This window comes from Crocuta crocuta, unplaced genomic scaffold (genome assembly GCF_008692635.1).
Source record: "Crocuta crocuta isolate KB4526 unplaced genomic scaffold, BGI_CrCroc_1.0 scaffold29, whole genome shotgun sequence".
Taxonomy (NCBI): Eukaryota; Metazoa; Chordata; class Mammalia; order Carnivora; family Hyaenidae; genus Crocuta; species Crocuta crocuta.
This window is the reverse complement of record NW_027533280.1, coordinates 2,438,977-2,456,559: the sequence shown is the minus strand read 5'-3', so window position 1 is coordinate 2,456,559 and position 17,583 is coordinate 2,438,977. Positions and strand designations below refer to the sequence as shown.

Genomic DNA, 17,583 nt, shown 5'->3' with positions numbered 1-17,583 from the left:
CAGAGAGAGAAGGAGACACAGAATCCGAAGCAGGCTTCAGGCTCCAAGCTGTCAGCACAGAGCCCAACGTGGGGCTCGGACTCATAAACCGTGAGATCATGACCTGAGTCAAAGTCGGATGCTTACCTGACTGAGCCATCCAGGTGCCCCTATTTTATTTTATTTATTTATTTTTAATTTTTATTTTTGTTATAGTTTTGTTTTGTTTTTGAGACAGAGAGAGACAGAGCATGAGCAGGGGAGGGACAGAGAGAGAGGGAGACACAAAATCTGAAACAGGCTCCAGGCTCTGAGCTGCCAGCATAGAACCCTATGCAGGGCTCGAACCCACGAACTGTGAGATCATGACGTGAGCCGAAGTCGGACGCTCAACTGACTGAGCCACCCATGTGCCCCCCTATTTTATTTTTTTTTTAGTAAGCTCTGCGCCCAATGTAGGGCTTGAACTCACAACCACAAGATCAAAAGTTGCATGCTTTACCAGCTGACCTAACAAGGAGCCTCTGAAGAACTTTAATTTCAATTCTTCCTAAAACTATATATGAAAATATTGTTAGAGATACTACGTAATAATAGATTGGTATGAAGTATTTAATAAAAAGTTTCTAGGTCTGAAACTATTAGAAGAGAGATTTGATGTTTGCTTGTAATTCTATTTTGGGAGGAAGATTAGCAAAATTTTACTTATTTGGTATTTTCATTGGATAAAGCAAGCTGGTATAATGTGTGTTTTGCTGTCATAAAAGTAAGACGTTGTCCCATAATAATTAATTTTAAAACCATGAAATACTCCCTTATTGAGTAAATAGTTAAATATTATAACTATTACCCAATCTGCTAGTCCAAGGTAGTCCCTTGGGCTTTATCTACAAAGATTCCTGCTCCCATACTTTTTTTAAAAAAAGTTACTTTGTTTATTTCAAATAATCCAAAAAATGATTTGTAAGACTGTTAGTGATTCCTGGAAGAGGGCATGGAATGTCTCCAGCAGTAATGGAGAAGAGAGTAAATATGTGAACATATTGGGGTTTGGAGCAAATGGTCAAAAAAGAATTCTTCCGTGCAAAAAGGGTGGTTTTATGAAAGCACAGGGACAGGACCCGTAGGCAGAAAGAGCTGCACCTGGGCTGTGAGGAGTGGCTGGTTGTATACTTTAAAGTAGGGAAGGGGGTAGGGAGAGTGTAAGTCTCTAAGGAATTTAGAATCAAGGTTTCCAGGACCTGAGGGGCTACCTGCTGTTAGGAAAAGGTCATATACGACTGTGTAGTAAAACCTCAGTCATGAGACCCTTCAGATCTAGATCAGCGGGCCAATGTTTGGAGGATGATTTGAAGGATGATTGCTAACGTATATCTTGGGTGGGATGCGGGGGGTGGGGGGTAGAGATAAAGGAAGTTACGAAGAAATTTTTATGTTAAAGGAGACTTGCAGGATCCTGCAGCTCGGGCTATTTTTAAGCTCAAGTATTAACATCAAGGAGCCTCTGGGTGGCTCAGTCGGTTAAGTATCTGACTTAGGCTCAGGTCACGATCTCACTGCTCTGGAGTTTGAGCCCCACATTGGGCTCTGTGCTGAGCCCAGAGCTTGGAGCCTGCTTTGGATTCTGTGTCTCCCTCTCTCTCTGCTCCTTCCTCTATTGTGCTCTGTCTGTCTCTATCAAAAATGAATAAACATTAAAAAAAATAAAGTATTAACATCGAAGCAGTTGAATTCCTAGAGGAAGCTCACGCTGCCTTTTTTTTTTTTAAGTTTATTTATTTTTGAGAGAGAGCATGAACAAGGGAGGGGCAGAGAGAGAAAGAGGTAGAGAGAGAATCCCAAGCAGGCTCTGCACTGACCGTGGAGCTTGATCTCACGAACTGTGAGATCATGACCTGTAGCTGAAATCAAAAGTTGGCCATGTAACCAGCTGAGCCACCCAGGTGCCCCCATCAATGACATTTTTATATAGAAGTACACTATTTAAAAATTGGGGCTTTTCATTAATAGTTGAATTGAAATTTTATGCCTACATATTATATTAATAGAACTGATTACAAAGAATTTTAAGAAAAATTCTCTGAATATTATTGTAGTACCTCACAAATAACATTTTTTTGAAAACTTTTGAAGCCTTTTTATTTTTTTTTATTGTAATACCCTAGAATCCATAGTTCATTTCACTACTGGCTAATAGCTTAATGCAACCAAAAGCAGAAAATAAAAGCATACTTTTAGTAAGTACTATTTTTTCTGATCGGAACAGAAAATGATAACATGCTTTTATAGAAAAGAAACTAGGCATACTAGGGGAAAAAAAGAACACTCACTTTCATGATTCCTCCGCCCCCCCAGAATTGGGAGGGTTAGAGAGTCCCTGCGAATTGCTATTTGCGGCATTTCTTTACCACAGCAGGATGTCACAGCTCGAAGTGTTGACAGGGTTGAGGTCTGTGGTTCCATATGACCTAAAACTAAAACGTTTTCATTTTGAGTGTCTGACAAGTGATGGTCCCCAATACAAGTCCCCAAGTACTGCGTCTGCTTACAACATTTGACAGCGTAGCCGTAATGTTAACATCTAGCAAAGTAGAACTCAGTGAGAATAAAGATGTGTAGTACCTTTAAAACACCCTCAGGAGCACTAGTGTTTGCCTAAATCACTTTCTTACGTTTCCCCTGAAGTAAAAGCATTTTGGCCCAGGGATTTCAAGTCATTCAACACAACCATTTTCCTCAGTGAAAATGCTTATTCCTCTCTTGGTCAGGACAGTGAGTAAATAGCAGCAATAGGTTACGTGATGACCCTCCTGTTAGAAACGTTCTAGGCTTTACTCCCAGATGCACCAAGAGATATAAACGCTTTGCGATCCCCCAAGAGGAGCTGATGTGCGGGGTGGTGGTGGGGGTTTCATGCTAATTACGACGGCAACAATCCAAGAGTGGGCAAGAGCCGAAGAACTCAGCGCAAGCACTTGTAGAACCTCAGCTTTCAGACTGCTTTCAGAATGTCAGGTTAGCCCATCAAGTAACAGGGCAAACATTGATTTGGCATTTGCTGTTTGTCAGGCATAGTGAGCGAACGCTTACCATAGGCCTGGCATTGGCCTAGGTTCCATGTATGTTACCTTAATCCTCACACCACCCTCTCAGGGAGGGACTATGATCTCCCTTCTATAGATGAGGCAACTCGAGTTTAGAGAGGTCAGGTGACCTGCCCCAGTCCCGCAGCGACCTCAGAGCCTGCACACCTAGTCACTGAACTATAATAACGTCTGAAATGCTTTGAGGTTACCGACGTAAGATTTGGGATACTTTTGTATCTGCCCCAATGCTGGGCTAAACGTTTAGTGTTCTTTGAGAAGATCTGCTCTGGAGTGCTGACAGCTCTGTGCGGTAAATACAAACGGCAAAAAACTCTTCAAAACACCGGGAGGATGAGAACAAAAAACAATTCAACAGCACCGCAGCCTCATCCCTTTTGTTCTTCTCCCTCCCCAAGTCCCCATAAAAATGACGTTTATTAAGGAGCTTGTTTAGAAGCCAGTGCCTGTAGGTAGGCTCGCCCTTGCGTGTGTGGCTGAATCCATTCTTTTAATTTTTAAAAAATGTTTTATTTATTTTTCTGAGAGAGAGCGAGACAGCGTGAGCAGGNTTTTTTTGAGAGACTGAGAGACAGAGCGCGAGCAGGGGAGGGGCAGAGAGGAGACAGAGAATGAGATGACGACCTGAGCTGAAAGACGCTCAACCGTCTGTGCCACCCAGGTGCCCAGAATCCACTTTTTTACACTGGACGCAGACTCCTACTTTCTCAGGAGCCTCGACTTTGAGGTTTAAGGGCGCAAGGCCTGTGGGCGGGGCCTGATGTGGGGCCCGGGGCCGGGGGCGGGCTCTCTGCTGCTGTTCACCCAATCGCCGCCCGCCGCTCCGCCAGGCCCGCGGCCGATTGGTGGTTGCCATAGCTCCGGTTGGTTTGACAAGATGGCGGCGGCGGGGCGGCGGGGGCTCCGTCCTTGCGTCCTGCGCTTCGCCGCTCCTGGCGCGGGAGCGGCCCTGTGAAGCGGCCCCGCCCGGCCGCAGGCATGGGCTTGCCGCCGCCGGCCTCTCTGCTCTTGGGGCTGCTTCTGCTGGGCATCCTAAGGCCGCTGTGGGGGGACCTGGGTGTGTACGGCAGGGCAGGGGCCCGCAGGGCGGGGGAGGGGGAGTGAGGATGAGGCGTTTAACGGGCCAGACTTGGGACTCCTCCGGGTGTCCCTGCAACTAGTAACTCCGTCCTTCCCCTTCTTTCCCGCCCAGTTTTCATCCCTGCTTTCATCCGCATGACCGGCCCTGAGGTCAGCGCTTCCCTGGTCGGAGGCATCGAGGGTGTGACCGTGTCCCTGGCATTGCTGCCGGACGAGGAGGGTAAGGAGTCCGGCCCTCCCTGTGGGGAGCGTGGGGGTTGGGCTAGGGGGCATCCCAAGGAGGCGGTATCCCGGGAGGTGGCATCCCCTGGGTCCCCGGCCTCTGTCCCCTGCAAAGTCGGCGTGGGAGCAGGAATGGGGGGCTGCGGTGGCCCAAAGAGGACCGACACGTCCGTCGGTGAAAGAAAGGCCTGGAACAGTAATGGCTGGTGTTCACCGCGCTGCCTATCCCTTGGGCCTTATATGCATCACTGCATTTTCCCAGTGAGAACAGTGATGCACTTTCACTCCATGTAATACGTGAAAGACTGAAGTTCAGAGAGGTTGTCACTTGTCCAAAGTTGCACAGCTTGGGAAGGGCCGGAACCCAGGCTTGGTAAAGGATTCCCTCCTAGGGAGCCTGACTCCGGCATGCACACCCTCAGTGGCTGGGCACTACTGCCTCCTCGCATCCTAATCTTCTCCTGTAGGATTACTGCCGGTTCCAGCTTGTGGCGCCCTGACCAATGACACAGGAGACTGGAGCCTGACTGTGACCCCCAGTGTGGTGAGGCCAGAGGTGAAACGACCCACATTTAGTGTTTCTGCAGTGCTGACTTGGTTGGACAAGGGATGGTTTTGTCTGTGTCTGAAACTGCTGTGAAACTGCGGGTTATCAGATCGAGGGCCGCCCTCCAGCCCAGAGGTGCTTTCATAGGCGAGCGGTCCTTGGACGGGCTTCAAGAAGTTTGTGAACTCCCTGAAACTGTGTGTAACATTATGCGTGTGTGCGTTTTCCTCATGAGATGGTTGCCAGCTTCCATCAGATTTTCAAACGGATCTGTGACTCAGAAATCTTGATCTCAGCTCAGGTCTTGATCTCACGGTTTGTGAGTTCAAGCCCTGCGTTGGCCTCCACACTGGACATGGAGGCTACTTAAAAAAAAATCTTCCATTTAATAAATGTTTTATTGAATGCTTAGTATGTGCAAGACATCAGCTCTGGAGATACGGACAAGAAAGACTTTGCGTGCACCCCAGAAACTGGGGACACTTCATTGACTTTTTTTGGTGTGTATTTAGTCTTCTGCCACTATGCTGGTAGGATGATAAAGAAACTAAAAAGATGCTAGACAAACTGCATTAATTTATCAGATCTGTGTTTGAAGTCTTCTCTATCCAAAGGTTGCTTGCTTTTCTGTTAAAACAAGGACTGGGAATCAGGGCTGGCGAATCGCCGTAAGATTAGCGGCTGAAACTGAAGAGAAGGATGTCAATTTTGCAAACAGTGTTCCTTTCCTAAAGTGACCGGAGGCAACTGCGTGATTTTTTTGTGTTTCCCATTATGTGTTCTCATCATTATCCATGTTGTGTTGAGTCACCTTAAAAAGTACAGCATATTTTCCTTTCAGAGCGCATTGGAGGTGACAGTGAGCTTGAAGAGGGGTCTGCAGAGGTGTTCCTCTGACGAGACGGGTCCCTTCTCAGAGGCCCCGTGTGTCGTCCAAACTCTTCTGGTTTCAGCATCTCGCAATTCATCCTGTTTAGCACATCTGCTCGTTCGAGTGGAAATTTATGCCAACTCTTCTTTGGCCCAAAATGCATCAGGCAAGTAAAGTCCAAACGTTCACGCCGAACGTGGTCTGTTGGATTATGAGCGTATGCTGTACCCTCTGTATGCTTTGCTCTGGAGTCAGCGTTGCCTTCCTTGGCCTACTTTCCTTTCGTTTAATTTTCTTACTTTAGAAGTTTCCACTTTGTATGATTGCACTTGATTGAGATCTCTTTTATTCTGCTGTGCCATTTGTATCTTTGTAGGCTACCTTAAAGGGAGAAAGGGAGGTTTGTTTCTGGGTATTGATTCTTACGGCTCCATCTTAAAACAAATCCAAAACCAGAAAACTCAAGGGAAGGATTAATGAAGGAGTTGACAAAAAATAAGACAAAACCAACTTCCCCCCACCCCCAGTAGATTTTCAGTGAAAGCTTTGGACCTCCAGCTACCTTTCTAGAGTCAGCCTGTTAATTTATGTTTGTGGAAGCATGTGGTATTCTCTTGTTTCAAGACAATACACACACACACTAATAACACACAATTCACTATTCTATACCTTTTAAAAATAAATTCCATAGAGGGGCATCTGGGTGGCTCAGTTGGTTGAAGGTCTGACCTTGGCTCAGGTCATGATCTCACGGTTCATGAGTTCGAGCCCCACATCGGGCTCTGTGCTTATGGCTCAAAGCCTGGAGCCTGTTTCCACGAAGGAGCCTGCCTCTTTCTCTGCCCCTCCCCTGCTTGTGCACTCTCTCTCTCTCTCTCAAAAATAAATAAACATTAAACAATTGATAAAAAAGGAATAAATTCTGTATAAATGTATGCAGGTTCACCTCCTTTTTCATAGCTGCAGAGCATTCCACTGTTTGCAGATACCATTGTGTATTTGACTAGTCTCTTACTGATGGAATCTAAGTCACTCCTGGTTTGTGATACGTAACTAGTGCTAGAGCAGACATCACTGCGCACATCGACTTTTGGGGGTGAAAACGGTATTGTGTCAGTCTCCCTTTCACACGGCAGTTTTCTAAGAACAAAAGAATGTAGCTGGGCCAGTGTTGAAGGTCTACTTTGATAGGTGCCACCACCATGTTCTCTGTCTCCTGCAACCAAGTCTAGCACTGTTGACTTTGCAGGCCCCTGGATGAAGGGAGAAGCGTTCCTCTTTAGTAGCGAAGGTCTGTCACTTGTCGCTGTGAGACTCCTACACTGTCACTTCCTGTCTCCCATGCCTCACCGTGGTCCTCCTTGTGATTTCGGAAGTTGAGGAGGATTAGATATGTTCAGATGGGGACGTCCAGTGGGCCACTCTGCCTTCAGTGGGCTTGGTGGAAACATCTCTAAGATATATTACCAAGTGCAAAAAGCAGCTGCACATGGGTCCTTAGCATGGAGTAAGGCTATATATTTGCATACAGAAGTTCTGGAAGGCTATCTGAGAAGCTAACCGTGTGGGGCCATTTTGGCAAGTGGTGTGGGACCAGGAGGGGCGGGCTCGGAGGACTTCACTGTGTACCTTTTTAAAGATCCTCTTGAGGCTTTTTAATTAAAACTTTTTTTAAGTTTATTTAATTTTGAGACAGAGAGAGAGCACAAGCTGGGGAGGGGCAGAGAGAGAGGGAGACACAGAATCCAAAACAGGCACCAGGCTCCGAGCTGTCAGCACAGAGCCCCATGTGGGGCTTGAACCCGTGAACCGTGAGATCAGCCAAAGTCAGACTCTCAAGCGCCTGAGGCATCCAGGTGCCCCCTCTTGAGTGTTTTGAACATGTGAATCTGTGAGCAATTTAAAGGTTTAAAGTTTTGTTCTTGGGAAAAAAAAGAGAACATTCTCTAAATGCTTAAAATTTAAAACAAACTAAAAAATAATCTCTGGTGGGTGCTACAGAACACCACGGGAGGGATAGCTGTACCATTCAACGTGGTGACTGTTTTTCTTTTAGGAAATATGCTTCGCTACGATTAGGTAATATATCAGAACGCCTTTGTACAAATAGCCAAACTTAGACTCTTCGTGTATTGGTAGTTATGAGATGTCCGCTCTGACCCCATGAAGGTATGAAAAATTTTGCACCCAGTCAGACAGAGAGCAGAATGAGAACAAGGACAGAAGGACAGATGGGAGGTATGTGGTATATGCCTAGTAACAGTCACGCTCGCAAACGGCATAGAAGACATATAGGTAGATACGCAGATATCTATCTATATCTCGCATAGTAAAACCCTATTCCAAAATGCCTTGTTTATATTCCACAGGTTTGATTATACTGATGGCCAGACTCTTGCCTGAGGAACAGACTATGTTACTCAGACCTCCTTATTCCTGAGACCATTGACACAGTGGGGTTCTACTATATTCTAGCATAGACTGTATAATTAGTTGTTTTTGAGATGCTTCAACTGTCATGTCATTGAAGTTAACTGTTATAAGTGATCGCTATGTAGTTTTTCAACATGTACCAAATCCTAGGACAAACGTAAAATTCAAAGCTAAACTTTATTCAATAAATTATCGCAGGGAAACTGGAAACATTCCTGTCTGGATTCTGAGTTAGGAGGTTGAAATGTAATGTGACATATTCCTTTTCCAATCTATGTAAAAATTATTAACTTCCCCCACGCTTCCGCACTTAAACTAGAATCCGGATATAAAGAGTTGGGTCTGCAGTGCGATAGGACTTGAGGTTGAGCAGGTAGCATGATTGGACATAATCTTGTGGCTAAATGGGCCCCCAGATAAGGTCTCTGAAATGTCCTCACGGCTTCGGTTTCCTCTGCTGGAAGAGGTAATGAATTTGAAGGGTCAGTGGTTAATGTCAGTCTGTGTTATGAAAAGGATTGTTCAGTGTATTGAAAGATAAAGTCAGTGCATTACCTTTATCCTAACTTGTATATTTTAGTCATGATTATCTTTAGGATCAAGCGTGACTTCAGTTTAGTATAACTAGCATACTTCCTATATTTGGGTTTTTGACGGAGTAGTAGATACAGGCCTCAGCTAGGGTTTTGCGTAGCTCAGGGGTTCCTTAACGTGTAATATTTGGTCATAGTGATTTGTAAAACAATGACTCTGCTTTCTTTTGAGTGTCGAAAACATGCCAACGCTTTGCCAGAGTGTTTCACGGCTGGACTTTTCTGTCATTTGTACTTTCCAGAGAATGTGACTGTCATTCCCAACCAAGTGTATCAACCCCTGGGTCCTTGTCCTTGTAATTTGACCGCTGGGGCCTGTGACGTTCGCTGCTGCTGTGACCAGGTACGCTCTTCTCGATTACAGGTGCAGAAGTTATGGTACCGAATGGCGTGTGGAGACTCACAACAGCTCCCCGCACAGCTTCTCGCAGATGGGCTTTGAAATCTGAAGTTGAGTTTTGTGTTGTAGATCGTTTTTTTTTTATTTTAACTTATTTTTAAAGTTTATTTATTTTGAGAGAGAGAGAGAGAAAGAGAGACAGAGCACAAGCAGGGGAGGCGCAGAGAGAGAGAATCCCAGTCAAGCTCTGTGCTGTCAGTATGGAGCCCGATGTGGGTCTTGAACCCACAAACTGTGAGATCACGACCTGAGCTGAAATCAGGAGTCTGACGGTTAACTGCCTGAGTCACCCAAGTGCCCCGCAGATTGTTTTCAAATTGAGTATTTTCTTATCTAGCCCAGTCAGTCTTATTTATGGAAGAAAAAATGTTATCTCTTTGGAGACAGTCATGATTGAGATGATTATATTGAGGATGGTTTTACTTCCAATATTGGTATTGAGAAGTCTTCACAAAAGATAAAAAGGAAGGAAAATACATTCTTTCAGTGATTTCTTTGGGTAAACGTGTAGAGGTGCACCACCCCCACTGCAATCTACCTTGAGAACGTTTCCATCACCCTGACCGGAAGTCTTGTGCCCCCCGCGACCTCTCCCGTTCCCCGGCCTCTGCCCATCCCCAGGCCCGTCTCCACCCGCCGTCTGGCTCTGGACTGGCCTGTCCTGGGCACTGCACGTAAACAGACCCCTCTCACACGTGGCCTTCTGTGTCTAGCTTCTTCCTCCCAGCGTCTTGTTTCCAAGGGTCATCTGCCTTGTGGCAGGTGTCAGTGTTTCTGTCCCTTTTTATGGTCAAGTCACATTCCGTCGCATGGACAGACCACATGTTGCCAATCCTTTCATCAGTCGATGGACGCTTGGATTGCTTCCGCTTTTGGCTGTTACGAATAAGGCTTCTGTGAACATGTGTGTGCAAGTTTTGGTTTGGATGCGTGTTTCCATTTCTCTTGGATATGTTCCCTAGGGGTGGGGTTGCTCTTTGAGGAACTGTTTTCCCAAAGCGGCTGCACGGTTGTTACATTTGCGTCAGCAGTGCAGAAGCCTTGCAGGCTTTCCGTCTGTTGCAATAATCTTTTTGATTATAGCCATCCTAGTGGGTTTGGAGTGGTATCTCATCGTGACTGATCTGTATTTCTGTAGTGGCAAATGATGTTGAACATCCTTTCGTGTGCCTATTGGCCATTTACATATCTTTGAAGAAATGTTGATTTAGATCATTTGCCCATTTAAAAAATTAATTGATTGATTGATTTTTAAATTTATATCCAAGTTAGTTAGCATATGGTGCAACAATGATTTCAAGAATAGATTCCTTAATGCCCCTCACCCATTTAGCCCATCCCCCCCCACAACTCCTCCAGCAACCCTCTGTTCTCTAGATTTAAGGGTCTCTTATGTTTTGTACTCCTCCCTGTCTTTATATTATTTCTTCCCTTCTCCTGTGTTCATCTGTTTTGTATCTTAAATTCCATATGAGTGAATTCATATATTTGTCTTTCTCCGACTAATTTGCTTAGCATTGTATCCTCTAGTTTCATCCACATAGTTGCAAATGGCAAGATTTCATTCTTTTTGATTGCTGAGTAATACTCCATTGTGTGTGTGTGTGTGTGTGTATGTGTGTGTGTGTGTGTGTGTGTATGTGTGTGTGTGTGTGTGTGTGTATGTGTGTGTGTGTGTGTGTGTGTATACCACATCTTCTTTATTCCTTCTTCTGTCGATGGACATTTGGGCTCTTTCCATACTTTAGTGGTTGTTGACAGCGCTGCTATAAACATTGGGGTACATGTGCCCCTTCAAATCAGCACACCTGTATCCCTTGGATAAAAACCTAGTAGTGTAATTGTTGAGTCATAGGACAAAGAGGTTTTTACCTGCTTTCTCCTCTAGGATTTTGATGGCTTCCTGTGTTACATTTAGGTATTTCATCCCTTTTGAGTTTGTTGTTGTATATGGTGTAAGAAAGTGGCCCAGGTTCATTATTCTGCATGTCGCTGTCCAGTTTTCCTAGCACCATTTGCTGAAGAGACTGTCTTTATTCCATTGAATGTTCTCTCCTGCTTGGTCAAAGATTAGTTGGCCATACGTTTGTGGGGCCATTTCTGGGTTCTCTGTTCTGTTCCATTGGTCCGAGTGTCTGTTTTTGTGCCAGTGCCATACTGTCCTGATGATTACAGCTGTGTCATACAGCTTGTCGTCCGGGAGTGTGGTGCCTCCAGCTTTGGTTTTCTTTTTCAGGATCGCTTTGCTATTCGGGGTTTTTTCTGCTTCCGTACAAATTTTAGGATTGTTTGTTCTAGCTCTGTGAAGAATGCTGGTGTTATTTTGATAGGGATTGCGTTGAAAACGTAGATTGCTTTGGGTAGTATTGACATTTTAACAATATTTGTTCTTCCAATCCAAGAGCATGGAATATTTTTCCATTTTTTGGTGTCTTCTTCAATTTCTTTCATAAGCTTTCTATAGTTTTCAGTGTATAGATTTTTCACCTCTTTGGGTAGGTTTATTCCTAGGTATTTTATGGTTCTTGGTGCAATTGTAAATGGGGTCAATTCCTTGATTTCTTTTTCTGTTGCTTCATTATTGTTGTATAGGAATGCAGCCGATTTCTGTGCATTGACTTTATATCCTGTGACTTTGCTGAATTCATGGATCAGTTCTAGTAGTTTTTTGGTGGACTCTTTTGGGTTTTTCCATATGGAGTATCACGTCATCTGTGAGGAGTGAAAGTTTGACCTCCTCCTCACCGATTTGGATGCCTTTTATTTCTTTGTGTTGTCTGATTGCTGAGGCTGAGACTTCCGACACTATGTTGAATAACAGTGGTGAGAGTGGACATCCCTCTCGTGTTCCTGACCTTACGGAGAAAGCTCTCAGTTTTTCCCCCTCCTTTGCCCACTTTTCAACTGGATTTTCTTTTTGTTGCCTAACTATATGAGTTCATTATACCTCTGGATACTGGTCCCAAATCAGGTATATGCTTTGTGACAAACATCACCCATTGTATAGGTTGTCTGCTTGCTTGTTGGTGACATTTGAAGCCCAAAAGTTTTTTTTAATTTGCTAAAATCTCATTAGTCAATTTTTCTTTTGTTGCTTGTGCTTTTAGTGTCATATCTAAGAAAATGTTGCCTGATCCAGGTCAAGTACATATATATATTTTTTTAAAGTTTTTTTAAATCTATTTTGAGAGAGGGGGAGAGAGGGTCGGGGGAGAGAATCCCAAGCAGGCTCCGTGCTGTCAGTGCAGAGCCCAACATGGGGCTTGAACTCACAAACCGTGAGATTATGACCTGAGTCAATATCAAGAGTCAGATACTTAACTGACTGAGCCACCAAGGTGCCCCTCAAATACATATTTTAATCCTTCCTTGAGATTGAAGAGGACTGAGAGGTGCAAAAGAGACATATTTACTGTGATCCCAGTCACTCCTATGTTTGGATGAGTGCAATTGTGCCATGGTTGGTTTTGCAAAACAGAAAAGGAAAGTTTAGGACCTTTATTTATATTGTAACTTTCATACCAACAATTGTACTTATGATAACAATTACATTTAATTTAAGAATAGAGCAAGCACATCAGGGGCTCCTGGGTGGCTCAGTCGGTTCAACATCCGACTTCAGCTCAGGTCATGATCTTATGGTTTGTGGGTTCGAGTCCCGTGTCAGGCTCTGTGCTGATGGCTCAGAGCCTGGAGACTGCTTCAGATTCTGTGTCTCCCTTTTTCTCTGCCCCTCCCCTGCTCACGTTGTCTCTCTCTTTCCAAAGTAAATAAAACATTTAAAAAATTTAAAAAAAAATAGAGCACGTCATCTGTCAGTATCAATAGAAACGTATGATATTCTCTTTCTCTTTCTGCTGGACTGCGGTACTGTGCCCTGTTTCTGACTTCTTTTGTGCTTGTCATATACGGTGTCCATATATATAGCAGCAGCCCCTGGCAGGGTTTAGTATCTGGGTCAGTGATGTCAGGGAACCAAGGATTTGGGACATATTTAACTTTTAGCCCTCTGAGTCTGTGTGAAACGAGGAAGAATATGGATGAATAACTGAATGCAGGACTGAAGTGGTGACATTAATTGGGTCATGTTATAATATAGCGACAGCCTTAAGATTTTTTAGAGAATATGGACTGTTTGCCCTAACTCAAAATGTCTTTAGGTTTCTCTGGGCTAAGGGTTTGGATGGTGATGACAATTAAAAAGGGAAGTTTACTCTGTTTTATTCCCCACTTGGAGTCTCTTCCATATTTTCTTTTCCTCATACTGTTTGTTTTTTTTTTTTTTTTGTGGGCACATCTGTGTCCCCAGCAAGGGTGTGGTTCCCTAGAAGGTCTGAAGTTCCTGACTTGGAGGCTCGTAGGAGCTGATGAAAGAAATTCTAGCAGGATTTTACTTTCTGTGAGCACAGAGACTGGTAGCCTGTATGGGGACCGTGTCGTTTCACGCTTCCTCGGTGGTGTCCTGCTCCCCCTGCCCCCTGAGAGCTGGTGGTGGGCACCCTAGAAGCTTCTGTCTGCTCACTGCTCCTTCACATTTCCCTCCAAGGAATGCTCGCCGGATCTCACAGGACTGTTCAGAGAGGCCTGTTTCACCGGAGTGTTTGGAGGCGACGTCAACCCCCCGTTTGACCAGCTGTGCTCCGCGCAGAGGGTGCCGGGGGCCCCGGGCTGGTTCCCGTTGCTGTGTGTGCAGTCGTCGCTGGCCAACTCGCCCTTCCTGGGCTACTTCTACCATGGCTCCGTGTGCGTGTCGGGGCCCCCGCGGGCTTGCCCGAGGCCCTCAGCGGAGACGCGGTCCTCCGTGTCCCTTAGCAAGTTTGTGTTAAGTCTTTGAAAGAACTGGGCCTCACCCAAAAGAGATTGGTCAGTTACCACCAGCAGTGAATAGCGATTACCTGGGTTTGGGGAACGAACGGGTGGTGGGCTCATGGGCTTAGTTTCTTTCTTGCACCTTCCTGTCGTGTTGAAAATTTATAGCTTTATTATTATTATTATTGAAGTAAAATTCATGGAGCATAAAATTAACCACTAACCACTTTCCAGTGTACAGCTTTTTGGCTTTTAGTACAAATGTTTTTGTAATTAAAAAAGTAAAAAAAAAAAATATAAGAAGACTTGTTTTTAGCAGATACCGGCCCAAAGGAGTAGTGATAACCCTCATTGATTTGCAGGTGCCCTAGGCCGCATGCTTCCATGGAAGTGTATCTGCATACTGATCTGAGGGACTTCTCAGACTTCGGTTACAAGCAAGGAGATGCAATCATGACTGTGGACAAGGCCTACTTTACCATCCCACAGGTACTGATTTCAATTTTAATATGTGAAGGCCTTTCACAAATTTCCCCTTCCTGTTGTTAATTTAACTTACACTGCTGTGAAAAATCTTATCCTAAGTTATTTATTTTTCTCCTGTGGATTTTCCAGGTACTCAACTCTTTATGGTCTGTGGGTTTTATTTTTAATAGCCCCTCTTAAATTAACCAGTGTCTTTGCTAAATCTCAGAGTGAACTTACCAACCAAAACAAATTCTATCAATTTCCATGGAAATAACTACCATTCTGCACTTCTGTTAGTTTAACGGCCAATTTCTAGTAAGCTATAAGTATATAATTTAATATAATATTGTAGAGATTTAAAAAGTATCTCAAGGTTATATAGAGTTGTATGTAAAATCTTTATTTTTTAATTTATTTAAAAAAACATTTTATTTTTGAGAGAGAGAGAGAGACAGAGACAGAGTACAAGCAGGGGAGGGTCAGAGAGAGAGGGAGACACAGAATCTGAAGCAGCTCCAGGCTCTGAGCCGTCAGCACAGAGCCCGATGTGAGGCTTGAACTCATGAACTGTGAGATTATGACCTGAGCTGAAGTTGGATGTTCAACTGACTGGACCACCCAGGTGCCCCAAATCTTTATTTTTTTAAGTCCAAAATCATGAGGAAAAAAGTATTTGTGGAAAGAAAACACCGGAATCTAAACTGTCTCTCTTCACTGTTTAAGGAATCCAGTTTTACAGTTTTAGCAAAAATCTGGTTGTCATGAGGGAGAGAAAATGAAGTTGAATGTAATCATGTTTCTGCAAAGTAAGTGGAGCGGGGTGGGGAATTTTCTTTGTTTTTATTAAATAATACTTATTGTGACAAAGCTTCCAGACTTTGTGTAGCACATCAACTAGAACACTTGCACCAGACGCTAGTCTGTATTGTATGGTTTGAAGAGAGGTCACAGCCCTGTCGGATTCTCCCTGTCCCTCAGGGCTCCCTGGCTGGGCACTGCCTGCAGCACGCGCCGGTGGCGTTCCTTCAGAATTTTGACGTGCGGTGCACCACTGACTTGGAAGTATACCAAGAGCAAGAAGATCTTGTCAATGTGAAGATAAAGAATGGTGTGCTAGGAGGTATGTTCCATTGGTTTGAAAAAAGAACACAGACCCGAGTGTCGACAGAAACTGCATGAGAGCATAAAACTCTCCTATTGGATCAACTTAAAATATTTCAACTTACAGTTGAAGAAAGTGTTTCCTTCAGAAAAAGTCCAGTCCTTAGGACCACACATTGCATTTTAGTTCCTCTTTAAAAGTTGAGGTAAGGGGCGCCTGGGTGGCTCAGTCGGTTGAGTGTCTGCGGCTCTGACAGCTCACAGCTTGGAGCCTGCTTCAGATTCTGTGTCTCCCTCTTTCTCTTCCCTTCCCCGACTTGTGCTTTGTCTCTCTGCCTCTCTCTCAAAAGTAAATAAACATTAAAAAAAAAAATAAAAATTGAGGCAAAATGGACAACATAAAATTAACCATTTTAAATGCTTATTTTTGTTTATTTGTGTAGAGAGAGAGAGGAAGAGAGAGAATCCCAAGCAGTCTCCGCACTGTGCAGAGCCTAGTGTGGGGCTTGATCTCATGAACCACTCAGTCAGATGCTTAACCGACTGAGCCACCCAGGTGCCCCTAAAATTAACCATTGTAAAATGTACAGTTCAGTGGCATTTAGTACATACACAGTGCTATGCTGCCATCACCTCTAGCTATTTCTAGAACACTTTCCTCTTCCTAAAGGAGCCCCCGTACCCACTAACAGCCTCTTCTTTCTCCCCGTGCCCTGCCCCATAGCAACCATTAATTACTCTCCATCTTTATGGATTTGCTCATTCTGGAATTCCCATATCAAAGGAATCCTACACTATGTGGACTTTTATGTCCAAAAGACCGGCTTCTTTCACTCAACATCACGTTTTCAAGGGTCAGCCACACTGCGGCAGGGACCGAACTCCCTGGGTAACATTCCGTCGTGTGGATATATGTGCTACGTGGGTTATCCATCCATCCTTTGATAGGCATTTGGGTTTCCAGCTTTTGGCGACCGTGGTAGTGCTGCTCTGAACACTTGTGTGCAAATGTGCGTGCGAGCACATGCTTGCGTGTCTCCTGGCGCTATACCTGGCAGTGGCGTTGCCGAGGCACGTGGTAATTTAACTTTCTGAGGAAGCACCAAACCGCTTCTAAAGCGAGCACACCGTGTTACCTTCCCCCTGGCTGCGGGCTGCCTCTTCGTTCCTACGGGAGGGAAGCCCTCGGGATTATCATCACTGACTTTGGACTCTCCTCCTCCGTTCCTACTAGATGCCAAGAACAGTGGCATCCCCTTTGGTGGCACGCGGGGAGTGGGAGACGGTTTTGAAGCTGGCACACGGGTCAGGCGCAGTTCCGCGCTTGCTGGCTAAGCTCGCCCTTCAGGAAGGAAACGCGATCGTGGTGGGCGTGTGGTCCAGGGACCTTAACTTCTGTGTCTTTTCAGGCATCGTTACACCAAAAGTGATCTATGAGGAAGCAAGCGACCCAGACAAATTCATCACCGGTACAGGTACTTTCATGTCACACTTTTATGTCACCTCTGCAGAGATACGTGTGTCATTTCCTGGAAGTAGCATATCGCCCTAAATACATTTTTACTAAGAATTTAAGGGGGTTCACAGCGATTCGAATTTTGTCTGTTCCACACGTTGTTCCCTGTTCCCTCTTTCTTTGCTTCCGAGCAGTTTTCTGTGCCCTGAGCCCTTCCCCGCAGTCCCGAGTCATGTCGGCTAAGGGTCCCTGCCAGCTTTCAGGGTCTGGGGACCTTTTCTGGAATGTTTTTCAGGGAACCAGCATTTATGATTCTTGTTCTCTCTTCCTTTTTCTTTTTAAGTCTGTTTGTTTATTTATTTACTTACTTATTTAGAGAGAGAAAGAGCAAGCACAAGTCAGGGAGGGGCAGAGAGAGAGGGAGAGAGAATCCCGAGTAGGCTCTGCATTCCTTGCTCAGCCTGACGTGGGGCTCGATTTCATGCCTGAGAGATCATGACCTGAGCCAAAACCAAGAGTC

At 44.8% G+C, this 17,583-nt stretch overlaps 1 protein-coding gene across 2 annotated transcripts in view; it reads left to right on the top strand.

The window, feature by feature from the left end:
• The first annotated feature begins 3,962 nt into the window (after positions 1 to 3,962).
• The window catches only part of TCTN2 (tectonic family member 2), a 28,793-nt gene continuing 15,172 nt past the window's right edge, over positions 3,963 to 17,583 (top strand). Inside the window, exons 1-9 of one of the 2 annotated variants that reach the window (XM_077747986.1) lie at positions 3,963 to 4,140; positions 4,276 to 4,383; positions 4,853 to 4,929; positions 5,774 to 5,969; positions 9,072 to 9,172; positions 13,776 to 13,972; positions 14,401 to 14,527; positions 15,485 to 15,626; positions 17,017 to 17,082. In XM_077747986.1, the coding sequence (XP_077604112.1) occupies positions 4,062 to 4,140; positions 4,276 to 4,383; positions 4,853 to 4,929; positions 5,774 to 5,969; positions 9,072 to 9,172; positions 13,776 to 13,972; positions 14,401 to 14,527; positions 15,485 to 15,626; positions 17,017 to 17,082 (1,093 nt within the window). In that variant the 5' untranslated portion in view covers positions 3,963 to 4,061. Of the gene's footprint in view, positions 4,141 to 4,275; positions 4,384 to 4,852; positions 4,942 to 5,773; positions 5,970 to 9,071; positions 9,173 to 13,775; positions 13,973 to 14,400; positions 14,528 to 15,484; positions 15,627 to 17,016; positions 17,083 to 17,583 lie in introns of both variants that reach the window. The other variant, XM_077747985.1, reaches the window with a different exon arrangement.